The sequence below is a fragment of the Propithecus coquereli genome, unplaced genomic scaffold, assembly GCF_000956105.1.
Source record: "Propithecus coquereli isolate 6110/MARCELLA unplaced genomic scaffold, Pcoq_1.0 Scaffold135, whole genome shotgun sequence".
NCBI classification, from domain to species: Eukaryota; Metazoa; Chordata; class Mammalia; order Primates; family Indriidae; genus Propithecus; species Propithecus coquereli.
In genome coordinates, this window is record NW_012137747.1 from 827,384 (window position 1) to 845,303 (window position 17,920).

At 34.7% G+C, this 17,920-nt stretch overlaps 1 protein-coding gene across 3 annotated transcripts in view; it reads left to right on the forward strand.

Moving 5' to 3' along the window:
• Positions 1-17,920, forward strand: part of CD46 (CD46 molecule, complement regulatory protein) — a 33,765-nt gene that overhangs the window by 6,465 nt on the left and 9,380 nt on the right. For 2 of the 3 annotated variants that reach the window (XM_012638827.1, XM_012638826.1), the window contains exons 2-9: positions 3,430-3,618; positions 3,950-4,052; positions 6,048-6,133; positions 6,943-7,140; positions 11,819-12,001; positions 12,478-12,522; positions 13,312-13,359; positions 16,772-16,816. In XM_012638827.1, coding sequence (XP_012494281.1) covers positions 3,430-3,618; positions 3,950-4,052; positions 6,048-6,133; positions 6,943-7,140; positions 11,819-12,001; positions 12,478-12,522; positions 13,312-13,359; positions 16,772-16,816 — 897 coding nt within the window. The remainder of the gene's footprint in view (positions 1-3,429; positions 3,619-3,949; positions 4,053-6,047; positions 6,134-6,942; positions 7,141-11,818; positions 12,002-12,477; positions 12,523-13,311; positions 13,360-16,771; positions 16,817-17,920) is intronic. The other variant, XM_012638828.1, reaches the window with a different exon arrangement.

The following is a 17,920-nucleotide window of genomic DNA, read 5'->3' on the forward strand; positions in this document are numbered from 1 at the left end:
AGCATTTCATTTTTGGCAAAATAACTTGTTTGCTGGGTACGTGTGAACACAAAGAATCAAAAGTGACCACGTTTGGTCATCACGGTGTTATCTGAGATAGCGTTACTCATTGCAAGTGGAGCCATGTAGGGAGGCAATTGAATATACAGACTCGGCACCCCACCTAGAGATCTAGGATGGACAGAGGGATCCAGCTGGGAGGCAGCTGATAATCAGTGGTAAGGAAGTCATGGGAGTGTACATACTCACCCAGGGGACCTGCAGAAGGAAATAACAAAAGGTCTTTCACCAGATCCATCAGAGACAATACACTATCCCTTCAGGCAGAAAAGGAACAGTAGCCAGAGGACACTCGGAAAACCAGGATGGTGTGCTTTCCCAGAAGCCAGGGAGAGAGAGCCCTTCTGGCAGAAGAGAATGAGCAGAGAGTGCCCCCCTGCTTTCCCTGTCTTCCCCACCCAGCACGGAGACTATCTATAGAGGCAGGGAGAGTCAGAGTCAGTCTGCCCAACCCCCCCCCCAACATCAGGGCCTGCATTTCCTGTGCCACCCCAGGAAGGGGCTGAGACTCACAACTTACGTCATCACGGATCTCCTCACATGGGCTATACTGGTTGCACTGTCACATTTCTCTGGGGCTGGTTTCTAGGGCCAGGAGAGCTAGCCAGTTCTGCTTCCTCCAAGTTCATGGCTCGGATTCCTGCCGGGTGGTTTCCCTCTACCTCAGTTTCGTTCTCCAGTTCTGTCTCCGTTCCTCTTAATTTTTCAACATACATTTGCAATGCTCCTACTCTTTCTCTGTGATATGCTGGGGTATAGACAAACCATAGACATGGTCCCTGTCTTTGTGGGTCTTGGTGGGGTACAGACGCCCAGATAAGTGTGGTCGGCACCATGTTAGTGCGATGTTTAATCAGTGGCTCCAGATATTATTGAGAGGGTAACTAAAACTACAGAGGAAGAGACTGTTAGGATAAATTTAACAAGGAGGACATTTAATGATTTTAAAAGTAATTGGAGTGATTTTTGTGGGCCTAAAAATGAGTGGGAGGTGAGAAATAAAGTTGACAGATGTAAATGTCAGAGTCTGTGTTTCGAGGAACAAAGAAGGTTTAAAAAAAGGTTGTATGGACAGTGGGAGAAGGAGCAAGATGGTCAGGTTTCTTTGCAATTCCAATTGTGGTCAGATACCATGAATTTCTGATGCTAGCAATCTAGGTAGGGGTGTGGGTATATGCCCACTTCACAGGGTTAATTTTGCAAGCAGGTGTCAGTGTAGCTAAGGTGGACGGTTGAATATATCCAGTGCAAAGAAGTAATTCACTTAACTGAAACAGACCTGGAACTTTGGGGAATTTTCTGAATGCAGCCTATCATATTACATAATGGCATCTATTATTAAAGTATAGCATTGCAGCTTAGTATTAATTATATTGTAAAATATCTGGAAGAAATAAGTCAAGATACTGTTTTTCTGGAGCTGAGAATGTTTAATTTGAAAATCTCCATAGGAAGAAAGTTCAGTGTTCCTGATCAGGGGAAAACATTGTATTATAATATAAAAATGTGATATTGGACATAATTATTACAGTATATAAAGTATTTAATCCACTGGTTGGCAAACCAAAAATTTTAAACTCTGCACAGTGTTGAAAACATGCCTTTTTTGGTGTAGGTTAGGGAGGAGAATTAGTTGAATGGACTAAATCATCTAACTGATATTTCTTTTTCCATATAGAGCACTACATGTGAAAGTAAGATTAAGAATCCTCTTTGTGTCTGCTTTCGAGAGAGTTACTAAACTTAAAAGCATAATACAAAGGATACTGATTTAACACTGGCATGCTGTTAGTTGATTTCTGTCTTGGTGGTTCCAGGAAATTCTAGAATGATGTTAAACATTTTTTTCTAAAGCAGAATTATATAGCATTTCTAGCTCTTTTTATTTCCTATTGTAAAATGACAATGCCTGGCTCAGGGTAGTTTGCAAGTTTAATGTTAGCAATAAAACTCAACTCTATACTGATTTTCTGTTTAAACAATGCTTTTAATTACTAGAGCTTTTTGTTTGCTTTGTTTGTTTGTTTGTTTGTTTTAGGCAGTTGATTGAGGAACATTCAGATATCAAGGTCAAGCATAGTGGAAATGTTGAAAACTTACTGCCGACAGGTGGACTGCAGGACGTGACGTAAATAAAATGTTGGACAGCATATATCTGGAGAATTTTAGAATTTAGAATATGACATGAAATGAGAGTAACATTTCCCTTGGTTAGAGTTCTCTTGACCAATCTCTCAATCTGAAATATGACCGAGATCCAGGGAGTAAAAATGAAAAGGCTCGTCAGAGATCAAAATAGATTTATCTCTTTGGGTCCTTCCCTCGTAGGAGAGACTTTCGTATTATTTCAGCCCTCTAGGCCTTTACTTGATGTCGCTATCATCTTATTTTACATAAGTGTTCTAACATATTTGTTAGGTTTACAAGCCCACAGATAATTAAAAGGAAGATGAATTGCAGAAGCAATACCACTCTAGAGAGGAAAAAAAAAACCTACAAAAAAACAGAAATAAAAAATTCTGAAAGCACAGCAATATAGTAGCTTTACTGTAGAGATATGTTGGATAAACAGCCCAACAGACACCTCAGGGACTTCTGAGGGAAGGCATGATGCAATGATCAGTGAGGAAAGATTAAACTGTGTTTAATGTTCAAGAAAACCAAACCAAACCAAATTCACGTAAGGCTATCCAAAGTAGCAAATTTTCATACTTCAGTGGCATCTGTTCACTTACAAGACGCTCAATTCATTTATATAAAACAAATGAAATGAAGTCTTATATTTTGGTCCGTCTTTATTTTGATCTCGGAAATCCACCATGTTTATTTAATAATCACCTCTTATCATAGCATTTCTTGAGCACCCACTGGGTACAGCATAGCAGAAAAAGAAGACATGGTCCTTGATCTCTAGGAACTTGCCTTCTAAGAGGAGACAGAGCCGAAGTCACAAGGTGTCATAAGTTTTTGTTTCAAACTGTGGGAGAGTAATCTGAGCAGCGTGTTATATACTATAGAAGATTTCTTAGAGGAGAGGTTAATTTTTAAATGACATTAGAAAAACATGGGGAAAGATGCATACCTATGTGTATTTTTTAAGACCAAAGACATTGATGGTATCTCTTCAGTTTACTGTTGAGTGAAAATTCAGTTTATTCCCAAACAGACCAAAAGCTAATTGGGTGTTACTAAAACAAGCAAGACACATTCTTCTACTACCACCACCACTTTAAGCATGGAATAATCATTCAAAATCTTGCCAAGGACCTTTCTATTTTTTTCTGTACCACCTGCTGCCAGACCACAGTCCCTGGCTGGTGAAAGTGATACCAGTACTTCATCTTCGTGTTCTTCTTCTCTTGTCCCTAGATGCCTGTGAGGAGCCACCAGAATTTGAAGCTATGGAGCTTGTTGGTGTACCTAAACCCTATTATGAGGTTGGGGAAGAAGTAACCTACAGGTGTAAAAAAGGATATTTTTATGTGCCTCCTCTTGCCACCTATACTTTTTGTGAGAAGAATCATTCATGGTTTCCTGTCTCAGATCAACCTTGTTTTAGTAAGTGCTCAAGCCCCTCTTTTTTTCTGCTCGCTCTAGACCTTTTCACACATTTTAGGATGTATCTTCCATTACTGAGATGATTTTTTTCATATGAAACGAGGTTTAAGATAGCAATGTATTATTTTCAGGCTTTGAGACGTCTCCAGGGAATCTTTTCCTTGGCATTCGATTGCCTGAGTAAAGGTGAATCTTAAGTTTGCCCTGGTAACAGTTAAATAAAGAAGTAATATTCCCATGAATTAAAATAGCAATGTAGAATTTGGATTTTGATTCAAATCCATTTTGAAACTGGATTTAAAAAACAAATTTAAAAATTATTTTCTTTTAGGAAATGCATGTCCATACGTAAAGGATCCTGAAAATGGCCAAGCACTGCTGGCAAATGGAACTTTTGCATGGGGTTATCAGTTGCACTATAGTTGTAATACGGGGTAAGTAAGTAAGTTGCTCCTTAGAGGAAATAAGGTAAATATTAATAATTTAATTTTGTTTTGCTTTTCTTCTTAAGCATTCATATGAACTTGATTTAATTTTGCTTTCTGTGTGGCAAGTTGTATTTTTAGCCAAACAACTCTTGGCTGTTTTATGGAGGTAGATGTGTAATAAATAGAAAAAAAAATGAAATTAAAGAAAAGCAAAACTATGTAATACTTGCTGTGTCTAATAATAAGCCTATTGTAAGCATTAGGAATGCAGTAATCGTGGTGACTTCATCCTTCACAACAAAGTGCACCCTATTTAAATCTGCCAACTCTTAGAGTTGAAGTAGGGCTCATAGAAATGGGAGGTAGAATTGTCAACCAAAGGTATTCTTATAGCCACATAACTCTGTAAGGTGTTACCAGACCAAGGTTGACCTGGTTAGTCTTTACCACCATGTTGATTAAAATCTCTCAGTTGGAAAACCTTATTTTTGAGACTGCTGCAAAGAATTGAAGCATCTCAAAGAGGCACTGAGCACTTAATAATAACCTTTGTTCTGTAGGGCTTTTTAAATAATATATATTGGGGATACTGGGCATTTGCAGAAAATGTGCATTTGGAGAATGAATGTAATATTCTCAGTCTGTTTTCTGTTGCTATAACAGAACACCTGAGGCTGGGTAATTTATAAAGAAAAGAAGTTTATTCAGCTCACAGTTCTGGAGGCTGGAAGGTGCAAGGACATGGCAGCAGTATCTGGTGAGGGCTTTTGTGCTGCATCATAACATGCTGGAAAGAGAAAGGGAAAGCAAGTGCATTTAAAAAAATAAAGCATGACAACCTGCTCTTGTGGTAACTAATCCGATCCTCAGAGAAGGAGAATTCACTCACTCCCTCAAGAATTAACTCAGAACCTCCCTTGAGAAAGGCACTATCCCTCTTAACAACCTAATCACCTCCTAAAGACCCCACACCTCTCCATACTGTTACACTGGCAATTAAATTTCATCCTGGGTTTTGGTGGGGACAAACCACATTCAAACTGTAGCAGTAACACACTATAATAAGAAAAAAATGAGTGAGCCTTGGGAGAAAAGTCAGCTGTGACTATGTAAGGTGGTTTCACTGACTGCTTTTTAATTTAGTCAAGTACAATATTGGAACATTCGGTTAATAGTTACACAGAGCTTGCTAGGCTCTTTGAGAGATAGCAGAAGTTTAAGACATAGACCCTTCTTGAAGAAGTTGTAGCCTTATCGAAAAATACAATATATACCCAAAGCTCTCAAGGCAAAATAGTAATGAAAACTACCAAGTTAAGTGGAATTATTCATAACAATTACAGTGAGAGTCCAGAAGAAGGAGTGAGTCTGGTGAATTTAAATCATCTGGCAAGATTTCATTGAGTAGGGGTATTCCTGAGGGATTCCTAGAAAGATATTCTGATCTAAATAATACTAATAAGAGCTAAAACTTAACCTAGCACTTACGGTGTGTCAGATGCTAACTCATCTAATCCTTTAAACAACCCCATGAGGTATATACTTTTAGCCCCTTTTAATTGATGTGGAAACTGAGCAAGAGAAACTTGAAGTGACTTGCCCACGCTCTAGTAAGTTGTGGAGCAGGGACTCAAATCCAGGCAGCCCAGCACTAGGGCCTGAGCTCTCTACATGGTCGTTGTCCTTGCTGAGCAGAATGGCATGAGCAAAGGCACAGAAATGAATGTGTAATGTGATTGCAGGAGACAGCAAAAAGGCCAGACTGGCAGGCGCAGCAGATTTATTTAGACATCTTTGCTCTTGGCCAATGTGTGTGCAAATGGAGATATTCTTTATTTGATTAAATTGCAGATGTATTTAGCACTTTGATCAGATAGCATGTTGTTTAAGAAACTTCTCCCTCAAACTACTGCAGCATAGAAGAATGACTATATAAAAATTTCATTCATTATTTTGTACATCTTAACTGCTAAAGGAAACAGTAACCTTCTTTTCATTTAGTTATTACTTAATTGGTGAAGCAGTTGTACATTGTGAACTTAAAGGAGAGGAGGCAGTTTGGAGTGCTAAGCCCGCAATATGTGCAAGTAAGTAAATTCTCTTTTTAAAATTTAGACCAACAGTTCTCAAACTTTCTGACCTCAGGACCCCTTTATGCTTTAAGATTAATAAGGATCCCAGTGATCTTTCCTTTATGTTAGTTGTAGCTATTGATATTTATTATATTGGGATTAAAACTGAGAGGTTTTGAAATAATTGTTGATTCATTTGTAAAAACAATAAACTCAGTACATGTTAACATATGTAATATAACTTTTATGAAAAATAAAAATTTTCCAAAACAAAAAAATTAATGAGAATAGTGGCTTTATTAAAGGAAGACATTTGGATTCAGTCTGTTATCACACAATATGTAGCCTCTGGAAAAAAATCACTGAATACTTGTGAGGATGAGAGTGGAAAAAGACAATATCTTGGTATTATTGTGAACCATCAATTTAGAGAATGGATATATTTACAAATTATAAGGCATTTCTCAACTAACACTCAGTTTTGTTTTTAATCTCAAGCATATTTTCTCATTAAATCATCAGCATCTTTTATGATGATTAGAACAAAGCTTAGCATGGCTTTGCAAATAAATAGAGGTATTATATACTTCAAGAAAATGAGTTGTTTTGTTTCTAAAATTCATCACTATGTTAATGATTTGAATTTGAGATAATATATTTTCTCATAGAAACCCTCTTATAAATGGATATTGAATTCCCAACCAGCTCGTAGAAATCCTAGATTGATGAATTTATTGAAAGCAAGTTTGTAGAACTTTATGAATGCTGCATTAATCCTTTACCTTTCCTTTTGCCTTTCATTTCCTCTTTTCCCCCTTTTCAAGGGATTTTGTGTCCACCACCTCCAAAAATAGAAAATGGAAAACACACCTTTAGTGATGTAGAAGTATTTCATTATCTTGAAGCAGTAACTTATAGCTGTGATCCTGCTCCCGGACCAGAGGAATATTCACTCGTTGGAGAGAGGACGCTTTATTGTGCTAGCCACCAAAAATGGAGTAGTGATGCTCCCGAGTGTAAAGGTAATAATCCATCCTTTATTTCCTTCTTCATTTGTAAATACTGTGGAAGCATTTTGGAAATAGTTTTACCTAAAAGTAAACAACACAGGCATATGTGCTTCTTCCTCCTATAAAATTGGTTTCTAATTTAATTTAATATCTCTCCATTCGAGTAAAAAAATAGTTTTAGCTGTAGAGTTCCTTATTGCTTACCCCATGTATTCCTGGCATTTCGTTTTATACATTGTGAACTACTGTGTATACCCATGAATTAGGATTTTTTTTGCTTGAAAGAACCAAAAAAACCAGCATACGCTGGCTTAAATATAAGAAAGTTTGATCTTATATTACAAGAAATCTAAGAGTTCTAGCTATAAGTAGTGGTAGAGTGGATTGTAATAGACTAACCCTCTCATCAACAGGAATGATAAACTGAATAAAATTTATTTTAAAAATCCCCAAATGTTTAAGGCACTGGAGAGTGACCAAAAACATGGAGACACAGGAGGGGATTGAAAGAAAGTGCCTTGAAAGAAAGTGCCTTGAAAGAAAGTGTTAGGGAAATTTCCATGCATACTAGGGGAATTTCTGTGTTGATTCTGCTTAAAACCACAATGCAGCTAAAGTAGACACTAACACCTGTCAGCCTTGCAAGCTAAAACCGTAGAGCAGTTGAGCAAAGCTGAACAAAACTGCAAGCCTGTCATGATTAAAATGTTTGTTATAAGTCTATCATGATTCTAATGTTTGTTATAAGCCTATCATAGTTCTACTACTTATAAGAATTATTGTTTATTGGATAACTTTTAAATCTTTTTGCTAATTGGTTAATCATTTATACTTGTGTGTGATTTGTTAAGAGTAACTCCCCCAAAAAAGTACAAAACCTGACCAAAACCCAGAAAAGGTGCTCAGAATTTGGAGGCTTATCTCCTCAGGGCAGCCGGCAATAAAACTTTCTGACCCTCCAACTCTCTGCGTGCCGCTCGGTTATTCCCCTGGGACCGGTCACTGACACTTGCCGTAACAAAAGGAATCACTGAATACCAATAAAATATATACTCTTGTCAAGTACATATGGAACATTCTCAAAGGTAGACCAAATTCTAAGCAATAAGACAATTTTTAACAAATTCCAAAAAAATGAAATCATTCGAAGTACATATCTAGGCAATCCCCAAAGAATTGAAAATTATTCAAGACACATCCGAATAACCCCTGGGTAAAAAAAGAAGGAGGGAAAATTAGAAAATATTTTGAATTTAGTAAAAACATCACAACATATCAAAATATAAAAATTTGTAGGATGCAGCTAAAACATTGCTTAGAGGGAAATTCGTAGCATGAAATACTTATGTTAGAAAAAAAGAAAAGTCTCAAATAAATGATTTCATTTTCCGTCTTAAATAACTAAAAAAGAAGAGCAAAATAAACCCAAAACAAGCAGGTGGAAGGAAACTATAAATACAGAAAAGAAAAGAAATTAAAAAGAGAAATTGAAAAGAGAAAAAAAATAGTGCAAATCAATAAAACCAATAGCTGATTCTTGGAGATCAATAAAATGGATAAACCTATAGCCAGACTGACAGGAAAAAAAAAAGGCACAAATTACCAATATCAAGAATGAAAAAGGGGACATCATTAAATACCCTGCAGACATTTAAAGGATGATAAGGGAATATTACAAACAACTTTATACCTATAAATGTGACAACTTAAATGAAATTGACAAATTTTTTGAAAGACACAAAATACCAACACTCACCTGAAGGTAAAGATAATCTAAATAGTCCTATATCTATTAAAGAAATATAATTTGTAGTTAATAACCTTCCCACAAAGAGAACTACAAGCCCAGATGGCTTCACTGGGGAATTCTACCAAACATTTAAGGAATAAATAGTAGCAATTCTACATAAGCTTTTCAAAAAAATGCAAGAGAAGGGAACACTTCTTAACCTATTTTATGATGATAGCATTGCCAACACCAGAAAAAAACATTACAAGAAAATTGCAAATAATATCCTCAAAAATAGGACCAAAAATCCTCAACAAAATATTAGCAAGCCAAATCCTGTGATATATAAAAAGAAAAGTACATCATGACCAAGTAGGATTTATCCCATGAATGCAAGGTTGGTTCAAATGCAAAAATTAATCAGTGTAATTTACCATATCAAGAAACTATAAAGGAGAAAAAGACCGTATGATTATCTTACTAGATGCAAAAAAAAAAAAAGAAAGCATTTGAAAAAATTCATCATCTTTTCATGATTTACATGATAAAACTTCCCAGCAAACTAGGACTATAAGGGAACTATCTCAACCTGATAAAAGACATCTACAATAATCTCACAGCTAACATTATACTTAATGGTAAAAAGGAAACATTATATCATGGTAAAAAGTAGCATACTTAATGATAAATAAAAACCCTTAATACAATTTATTTCTAATTAAGAAAGGGATTACTTAAGTCAGGAACAAGGCAAGGATGTCCATTCTCACCACTCTGTTCAGCACTGTGATGGAGGTCCTACCCAGTACAATAAGGCAAGTGAAAGCAATCGACATACTTATCAGAAAGGAAGAAATAAAACTGTCTCTGTTCACAGTGAGATACCACTAAACACTTATCAGAATGGCTGAAATTTAAGCACACGCACACACAAAGCTGACAGTACCAAGTACTGGCAACGATGTGGAGCAGTTATTTTAGAACTCTCAAACATTGAGGGTGAGAATGCAAAGTGGAGTGATCACTTTGAAACACTTTTGGCAATTTCTTATAAAGTTAAACACACACTTCCCATACAACTCAGCAACCCAAGTAAACTGGAAACATTTCACACAGACAGCTACATGAGGATGTTCATAACAGCATTATTCATAATCACCCCAAACTGGAAACACTCACATGTTCTTCAGCTAGTGAATGGATGAACAACCTGTCTCAGCGATAAAAAGAAATGAACTCCTGGTTCATGTAACAATACAAATGAATCCCAAATGCATCATGCTAATTGAAATAAGCCATACTCAGAAGGCTGTGATTCCATTTATATGACATTCTGAAAAGGCAACGCTACAAGGAGAGAAATAGATCGTTGGTTGGCTGGTTGGTGGGGGAAGAAGGGTGCATCACAAAGAGGCATGAGGAAATTTGGTGAGTAATGGGACTTTTCTATATCTTTACTGTGTTGGTAGTTATGTGATTATTATTTGCATTTGTCAAAATTCATACAGCTATATACACATGAAAGGGGGAATTTTACTATGTGTAAATTATATCCAATATAATTGGATATCCAAACACATCCTTGCTAATTTCAAAAACTACCAGTTCTTCATTGGTGAAAATATGAATCCAGATGGCATGGTTGCTCTACTGGACTACCGTGAGGATGGTGTGACCCCATATATGATTTTCTTTAATGATGGTTTAGAAATGGAAAAATGTTAACAAATTTGGCAATTACTTTGGATCTATCACCTGTCATCATAACTGGCTGCTGCTTGTCACCCACACAACACCAGGATTTAAGACAAATGGGACTGATGTCATCTTGAGCTCTTCATTTATTTTCACCGTGATTTATTTGGAGTGAAGGCATTGTTTTTAAGGAAAAAACATGTCATGTAGGTTGTCTAAAAATAAAATGCATTTAAACTCAAAAAAAAAAAAAAAGTGAACACAGTTCTCAAAGTGAATACAGTTATTAAGTGGACCCCTGACATTCTTTCAATTCTGAACAATAGAAAGCACTCGAAAAGGTTTGGGTTTTTTTGACATAAAAACAAATTCAGCCTCACTTTAGTCCAGAGTGACTATACAAACACATCAGCTTCTGATCTGCCTCAGTGTGACAGCCTCTGTCCTGGCCAAGGCAGGCTTGCAGAGATGGCCGTCTCAGCTACTGGATGTAAACAAGAAATGCAGGATCAGTGCTCCCCTGTTCTTAGAATAATCCCAACTTCAAAAAAATCATTAGGTGCTATTGGACACAACAAAGGATCAGTGAACCCGAAGGCAGGTCAACAGAAATTTAACGTGTTTTAAGAAGAAAGATGGAGAGAGAGCCTTAAACTGAGCTGTGGGAAAGTATCGAGCAGTCGAGCATATATGTAACTGAAGTTTCAGAAAGAGAGGAGAGAAAACAGTATAGAAAATTATTTGAATAAATATTGGCCAAAAATTATCCAAATTTGATCCAAAACAACAATCTCAGATCTGGGAAATTCAGTGAACCTTAAGCAGGATGAATAAATTATTAAAATTTACCAAAAAAATCCCAGTAGTTTGGTAGTTTTTACCAAACTACTGAAAACAAAAGTTAAAAAAGCAGCCAGTGAGAGGGAATCAAACAACAAACAAACAACCGTATTACATTTGGGAGGGTGGAGGACAAGTAAGAATGACAGCTGACTTAAGAAACTATTGCAGCTAGAAGCCAATGATGTCTGTCAAGGTGCTGGAAGAAAAACAAAACCCTTACCCTAGAATTCTATATCAAGAGAAATATATCCATTAAAATGCTTTATGTTTAATTTTTTAAAACAAAGTCTTTAAAAAATTTTTTTTAACATCTTGTATTCCATTTCTTGTCTCTTTGTTCCCATAGAAAGTACTACTTTGTGCTTTTTCTGGTCCTATTTCAAAGTAGATTTCCATTAATTCTTTGGTTTCTGTACTTTTCAGTGGTCAGATGTCCGTTTCCAGTGGTCGCAAATGGAAAACAGATATCAGGATTTGGAAAAACATTTTCCTACAAAGCAACGGTTATGTTTGAATGCAATAAAGGTTTTTATCTTAATGGCAGTGACACTATTATCTGTGGTGGAAATAGTACTTGGGAACCCTCAATTCCAACGTGTCCTAAAGGTACAAAGTTTGTCTTTTTTCCTTCTTGTTTTTGTTTTGTTTTAGACTTTATTTCTTTGACATTAAATATCAGTGATACAGAATAATTGAAAAGAAGCAATTTTAGTATTTAACTCTGGTATTTATTTCTGTGCCAGGTATAGCATATAAAATTCACAAAGAATTCTGCTATTGTGATTGTGTAGATTTTTCCGGGGTGCTTAGCATGTTGTGTATATTGCATGGGTGTGTAAATTTCTCCTGTTCAGTATTTTTATTTATAATAGGTGGATTGCAACAACTTTTTGGAGTAAATTGAAGCATGGGCATGTTTATCTAAAAAAGTCAAGAATGAAAGGCATAATTCATATAAATGAAATGAAAGCAATAACTCCCAAGGGGTTGATCCGGTCTACAAATCTTGTCAGTTCTTGGAGGAAATGCCAGCAATAACTCCCAAGTGTTTGATCCAATCTACTTATTATTTTGTTTTCCAGTGTCAACTCCTTCCACTGCAAAACCTCTAAATTCCAGTGTCTCAGGTTTAGTAACTTCCTGCTTATATTTTTTAAAATCTTTTAAATTCTTGGTGATTTTTTCACAGCTCCTTTAAATTCCTGATGATCTCCACTCATTCATCATTTTTAGTAATGAAAAGAGGTAGAATGTTTGTACAGACATTTTAGTTGTTATACATAGTGATTCTGAAATCATTTGCCATAGTCCACAGATATAAACAGGAATGTGAACTTGAGAAAGTTATGTGAACTTTAATGTGTTTACTCATATAAAAATGATCTAGTGCCTTCTTTACTGGGTGATAGTAAGGTTTAAATAGGATGCATTTAAAGCACTTAGCACAGCCTGGTATATGGGAAGCTCTTAAAGGTAGCTTGATATGACTGTCACCACTAGAATTAATAATGGTGTTAAGGTAGATCTAAGTGTGCTAGTATGAAAAAATGTCCAAGAAACCCTCAGTGGAAAAGAGTAAGATGCAAATTATATAGTATGATACCACTTAGATTTTTTTTCTAAAAAGATACGTATGTTTACTTCAAACACATTACTTTTATGATTTATTAATAGTTAACTTCTAGGATTTCCATTATAAAATACAAAGCTATAGTGAACATTCTTATGCATACAATCTTCTATACTTGTGCAAATATATATGTAGGTTAAATTGTGAGAACTAGAATTGCAAAGTTCGCAAAGTATGTGTATTTTTCATTTTGATAAATAATCTTTTTTAAAAATCAAATATCAAAATTTAAAAGGCTGGTATCAATAAGACTGGCGAGTTTATAGAATCAAATTTATTTTTCTAGGTCCGAAGCCTACTCATCCCACCAAGCCTCCAGTTTCAAATTATCCAGGTTCGGTAACTCTTTATCCTACTGATATAAAGAACTTTTTAAATGATGGACAAAAACTGACATCTTGTTGTAATTTGCATGTCTTTAATTATCAATGAAGCTGAACTTTTTTGGGTCTACATTTATTTATTCATATCCTTTGCCTATTTTTCTATTAGGTTTCTGATTTTTTTTTTATTTTTGAGAGTTCATTATGAATTAAAAAGCCCTTTTTAATATGAAGTGACAGTTTTTTCCAGGTTTTTTTTGTTTTATTTTTACCAGTCAGTTTTCTTTTAAGTTTTTTATGCTTTTGGATATAGATTGCTTTTTATATTTTAATTACATGAGTAGTATATCAATATATCTTTGTAAAATTTCAAACATTACAAAAGTATACACAGTAAAAGATTAGTTCTCTTTCTAGTCCATAATCCAGGTTAATCACAGTTAATAGTTTGGGGTTTCTTTTTTTTCTTTTATCTATTTCTATACATCAACATCTTTTTATGTGCAGTTATACATGTAGTTTGATATTTTTCCTTTTCTTAAAAATGATATCATGCTGTACATATTTTTCTGCAACTTGTATTTTTTCCATTTAGTGTCTTGGATTGTGATTGTGTTTAGATTTATTCTCATCCTTTCTAATGATGACTTGAATATATACCATATTTTATTTAATAACTATTCTATCAGTGGTCATTTATGTGTTCAGAAGTTTTATATTGATAGGTAGTTGGATGTTGCCATAATGGCTATGAGTTTCGTGTCTGTCTTATAAAGGCTTTAGGTCTTCCCCAAGATGAAATTGCATTTAAATTGTTGGTACATCTGAAATTCATTCTGATATATGGAATGAGATAGGGTTCCCCCCCACCCCGCCTACCCCATCCAATAGCTAAATAGCACCATTTGTTGAATAAGTTGTCTTCTTCCCAACTGGTTTGACACGGCACTTTTTATCATACATTGAATTCATAGGTGTTCTAGCCTCCTTTCTCCTTTGAACTTTGTCCATTCCTGTACCAGAATCAAGTCTTTTTTTATATACATTTTAATATCTACTAGAACACTCCCTTTTCAGAAATTACCAGGCTATTCTCATGTTAATTTTTCCAAATCAACTTTTTTATTTTTTTAACCATTTTAACCATTTTAAGTATATAATTCAGTGACATTAAATACATTGAAATTTTTGTGCAACCCTCACTACCATCTATCTCCAGAATTTTTTCATCATCCCAAATGGAAACTCTACTCATTAAACAATGAACAGAAATTTACTTCTCACAGTTCTGGAGGCTAGGAAGTCCAATGGCAAGGTGCAGGCATCTGGCGAAGGCCTCCTTGCAGCAACATCACATGGCAAAGGCATCCCTGTTGGAAGGGCAGAGATGGGGCCAGAGAGAGCAAGAGGGGCGAAACCACTCCCTCGATAACACACATACTCTTGCAGTAACAGCATTAGTCCATTCATGAAGGCTCATAAACACCTCTTAAAGGCCCTACCTCCTAATAACTTCACATCTGCAATTAAATTTCATCATGAGTTTTAAAGGAGACAAACATTCAAACCATAGCACCATCCTAATAGATACGAAGTAGCACGTCATTGCCGTTTTTATTTGCATTTCCCTAATGATTAAGAATGTGTTGAGCATCTTTTCATGTGCCCATTGGTCATTTGTAGATCTTCTTTGGAGAAATATCTGTTTAAGTCCTTTGGCCATTTTCATATTGGATCGATTTTTGTTTTTGAGTTTTAGGAGTTCTGAATATTAATCCCTTATCAAATATATGATTTGCAAATATTTCCTCCTGTTCTGTAGATTGCCTTTTCCCTCTGTTGATAGTGTCCTTTGATGCACAAAAATTTTTTATTTTAAAGTCCAATTTATCTGTTTTTTTCCTATGTTACTTGTGCTTTTGGGGTCACATTTGAGAAATTAGTGCCAAATCCAACATCATGAAGGATTTCCCCTATGTTTTCTTCTAAGTGTTTTATAGTTTTAGCTCTTATGTTTAGGTTTTTGATCCATTCTGAGTTAATTTTTTATATATGCTAAGGGTCCAACTTTATTCTTTTGCATGTGGATATCCAGTTGTATCAGCACCATTTGTTGAAGAGACTGCCTTTTCCCCGTTGATTGTTCTTGACACTCTTATTGAGAATCATTTGACCATATATTCAAGGGTTTATTTCTGGGCTCCCTATTCTATTCCATTGATCTGTATGTCTGTCTTTATGCCAGTACCACTCTGTTTTGATGATTGCAATTTTGTACGAAGTTTTGAAATCAAACAATATGAATCTTCTTAACTTTGCTCGTTTCTAGGATTGTTTTGGTCCCTTGAGGTTTCATATGAACTTCAGAATGGATTTTTCTACTTCTGCAAAAAGCATCATCAGGATTTTGATAGGAGTTGCACTTCATCTGTAGATTGCTTTATATAGTATTGACAGTTTTAAAATATTAAATCTTTCAATCCATGAACACAGGATGTCTTTCCATTATTTATGTCTTTAATTTTTTTCCAGCAGTTTTGTGGTTTTCGGTGTACTAGTTTTGTGCCTCCTTGGTTAAGTTTATTCCTAAGTATTTTATTCTTTTTGATTCTATTGTAAATGAAATTGTTTTCTTAATTTCCTTTTCAGATTATTCATTGTTAGTGAATAGAAATGTAACTGATTTTTGTGTGGTTTTGTAGCCTGCAATTTTGCTGAATTCATTTATTAGTTCTAACAGGTTTTTGCATGACTGTGTATGTGGAATCCTTAGGGTTTGCTACATAAAAGATCATGCCATCTTCAAACAGAGGTGATTTTATTATTTTCTTTCTAATTTAGATTCCTGTTTTCCTTTTTCTTGCCTAATTGCTCTGGTTAGAACTTCCAGTACTGTCTTGAATAGAAGTGGCAAATGTGTACACCCTGTCTTATTCCTGATCTTAGGGGAAAGCTTTCAGTCGTTTACCACTGAGTATGACATTAGCTCTGGATTTTTAATATGTGGCCTTTATGATGTTGAGGAAGTTTCCTTTCCTTCTGGATCAATTTCTAAAGCATTTACCAAGCCCTCCTCTGTCTTTTAATTTTATTAATTGTTAGAATCACACTGAATTTGTAGACTAATTTTGAGAATATATTAAAGATAAATTTGTATACTATGCCACAGAATATTATCACAGGAAATATTAATGGGCAGGAAGAAGAAAGATGATGACATTGAATATAAATTTATAAATTTTTATGATACTACTTTAAATGAAAAACATTAATACAGTTTATAAAGAAAAAATTTAAAGGGATTTTGTACAATGGTGAAAAAAATCAACCTATGAATTTTAAGTATAAAATCCTTAAAAGCTCTTTTTTTTTTCTTTTCTTTTCTTTTTTTTTCCTTAATCCATCTTTCTTCTTTTTTTCTAGGATATCCCAATCCCAGAGAAGGACTATTTGACCTTGATGATTTGGGTTGGTACAGATATCATGACAAATATAAGTAGTAGTATGAGTAGGAACATATAGGTAATTAACTGTTTTTAAGAGGTGCCCCAATATAGAACTCCTAGTCAGGTGAGGCAAATTTCTTAAATGCTATGGTTATATGTAGGTTAAAATATATAAAACATAACTTGCTTTCCACATGATAGTGTTATTTTGTTGTGATGGCAATTTATACATAAATTCTCTTTCTATTCATAATCTTCTATACACAAGCCTTGAAGTAATGTAAGTTGGGTTAGTTTTTTTCTGTAACAGGTTATTTTAACATATTTTATGTAAGTTTACACAAGTCACACAACGTATATATATATAAAAGAAAATAATATAGTTGTAACAGTTAAAGTTCAATCAAATATAGAGATTTCTTGATAAGTAAAAGAAGACAAAAATCTATTACTTTTTATTTCTTACATTAGTTCAATAATGGTTAATTCTTTTATACAGTGCACCTTAGGCTTATTTTTTAGCATATGCTTTAGCTCCAAACTCTGTAGTCAAACTGTCATTGTGCCAGTAAATCCAATGTCATCTTAAGCTGTTAAACACTTGATAACTTATTATGAAATGAGACGAGCAGAGTTAAACGTGACACTTTATGCTTTGCCTTATAGCAAGCTAATAAAAATAATGGCAACTTAGAGGTACTACTGAGAGAAAAACTTCTAAAAATTGAGATTATTTAATAGTGTTCTCTAGATGGTCAAAAATGCATCAATGCTCAAGTTTCAAAATGCTCAAGTTTCTCAGAATAATTTTTATCCATGTGCCCTGGTGTTTCATTTATATTTTTAGAAGAAATCTTCGTATTTAGGACTGTCTTAATTTTGAGGTGGGGGGAGTTGGGAGGTAAAGAGGGTAGGGAAGGGGTTGATGAGATTATTTGTGAAAACTCTGCAAATACCATCTGTGTGATAGATTAATAGAAATTTATTAATGACTTATTCTACAGATCCACTTTTGGGGAAAAAATATAAATTAAATTTCTACCAAAAATCATTAAAAAAAGTGAGTGAATACTGAACTAAACCAACTATAATGTGATAATACTTTTAAAAACGATTTTCCTCTAAT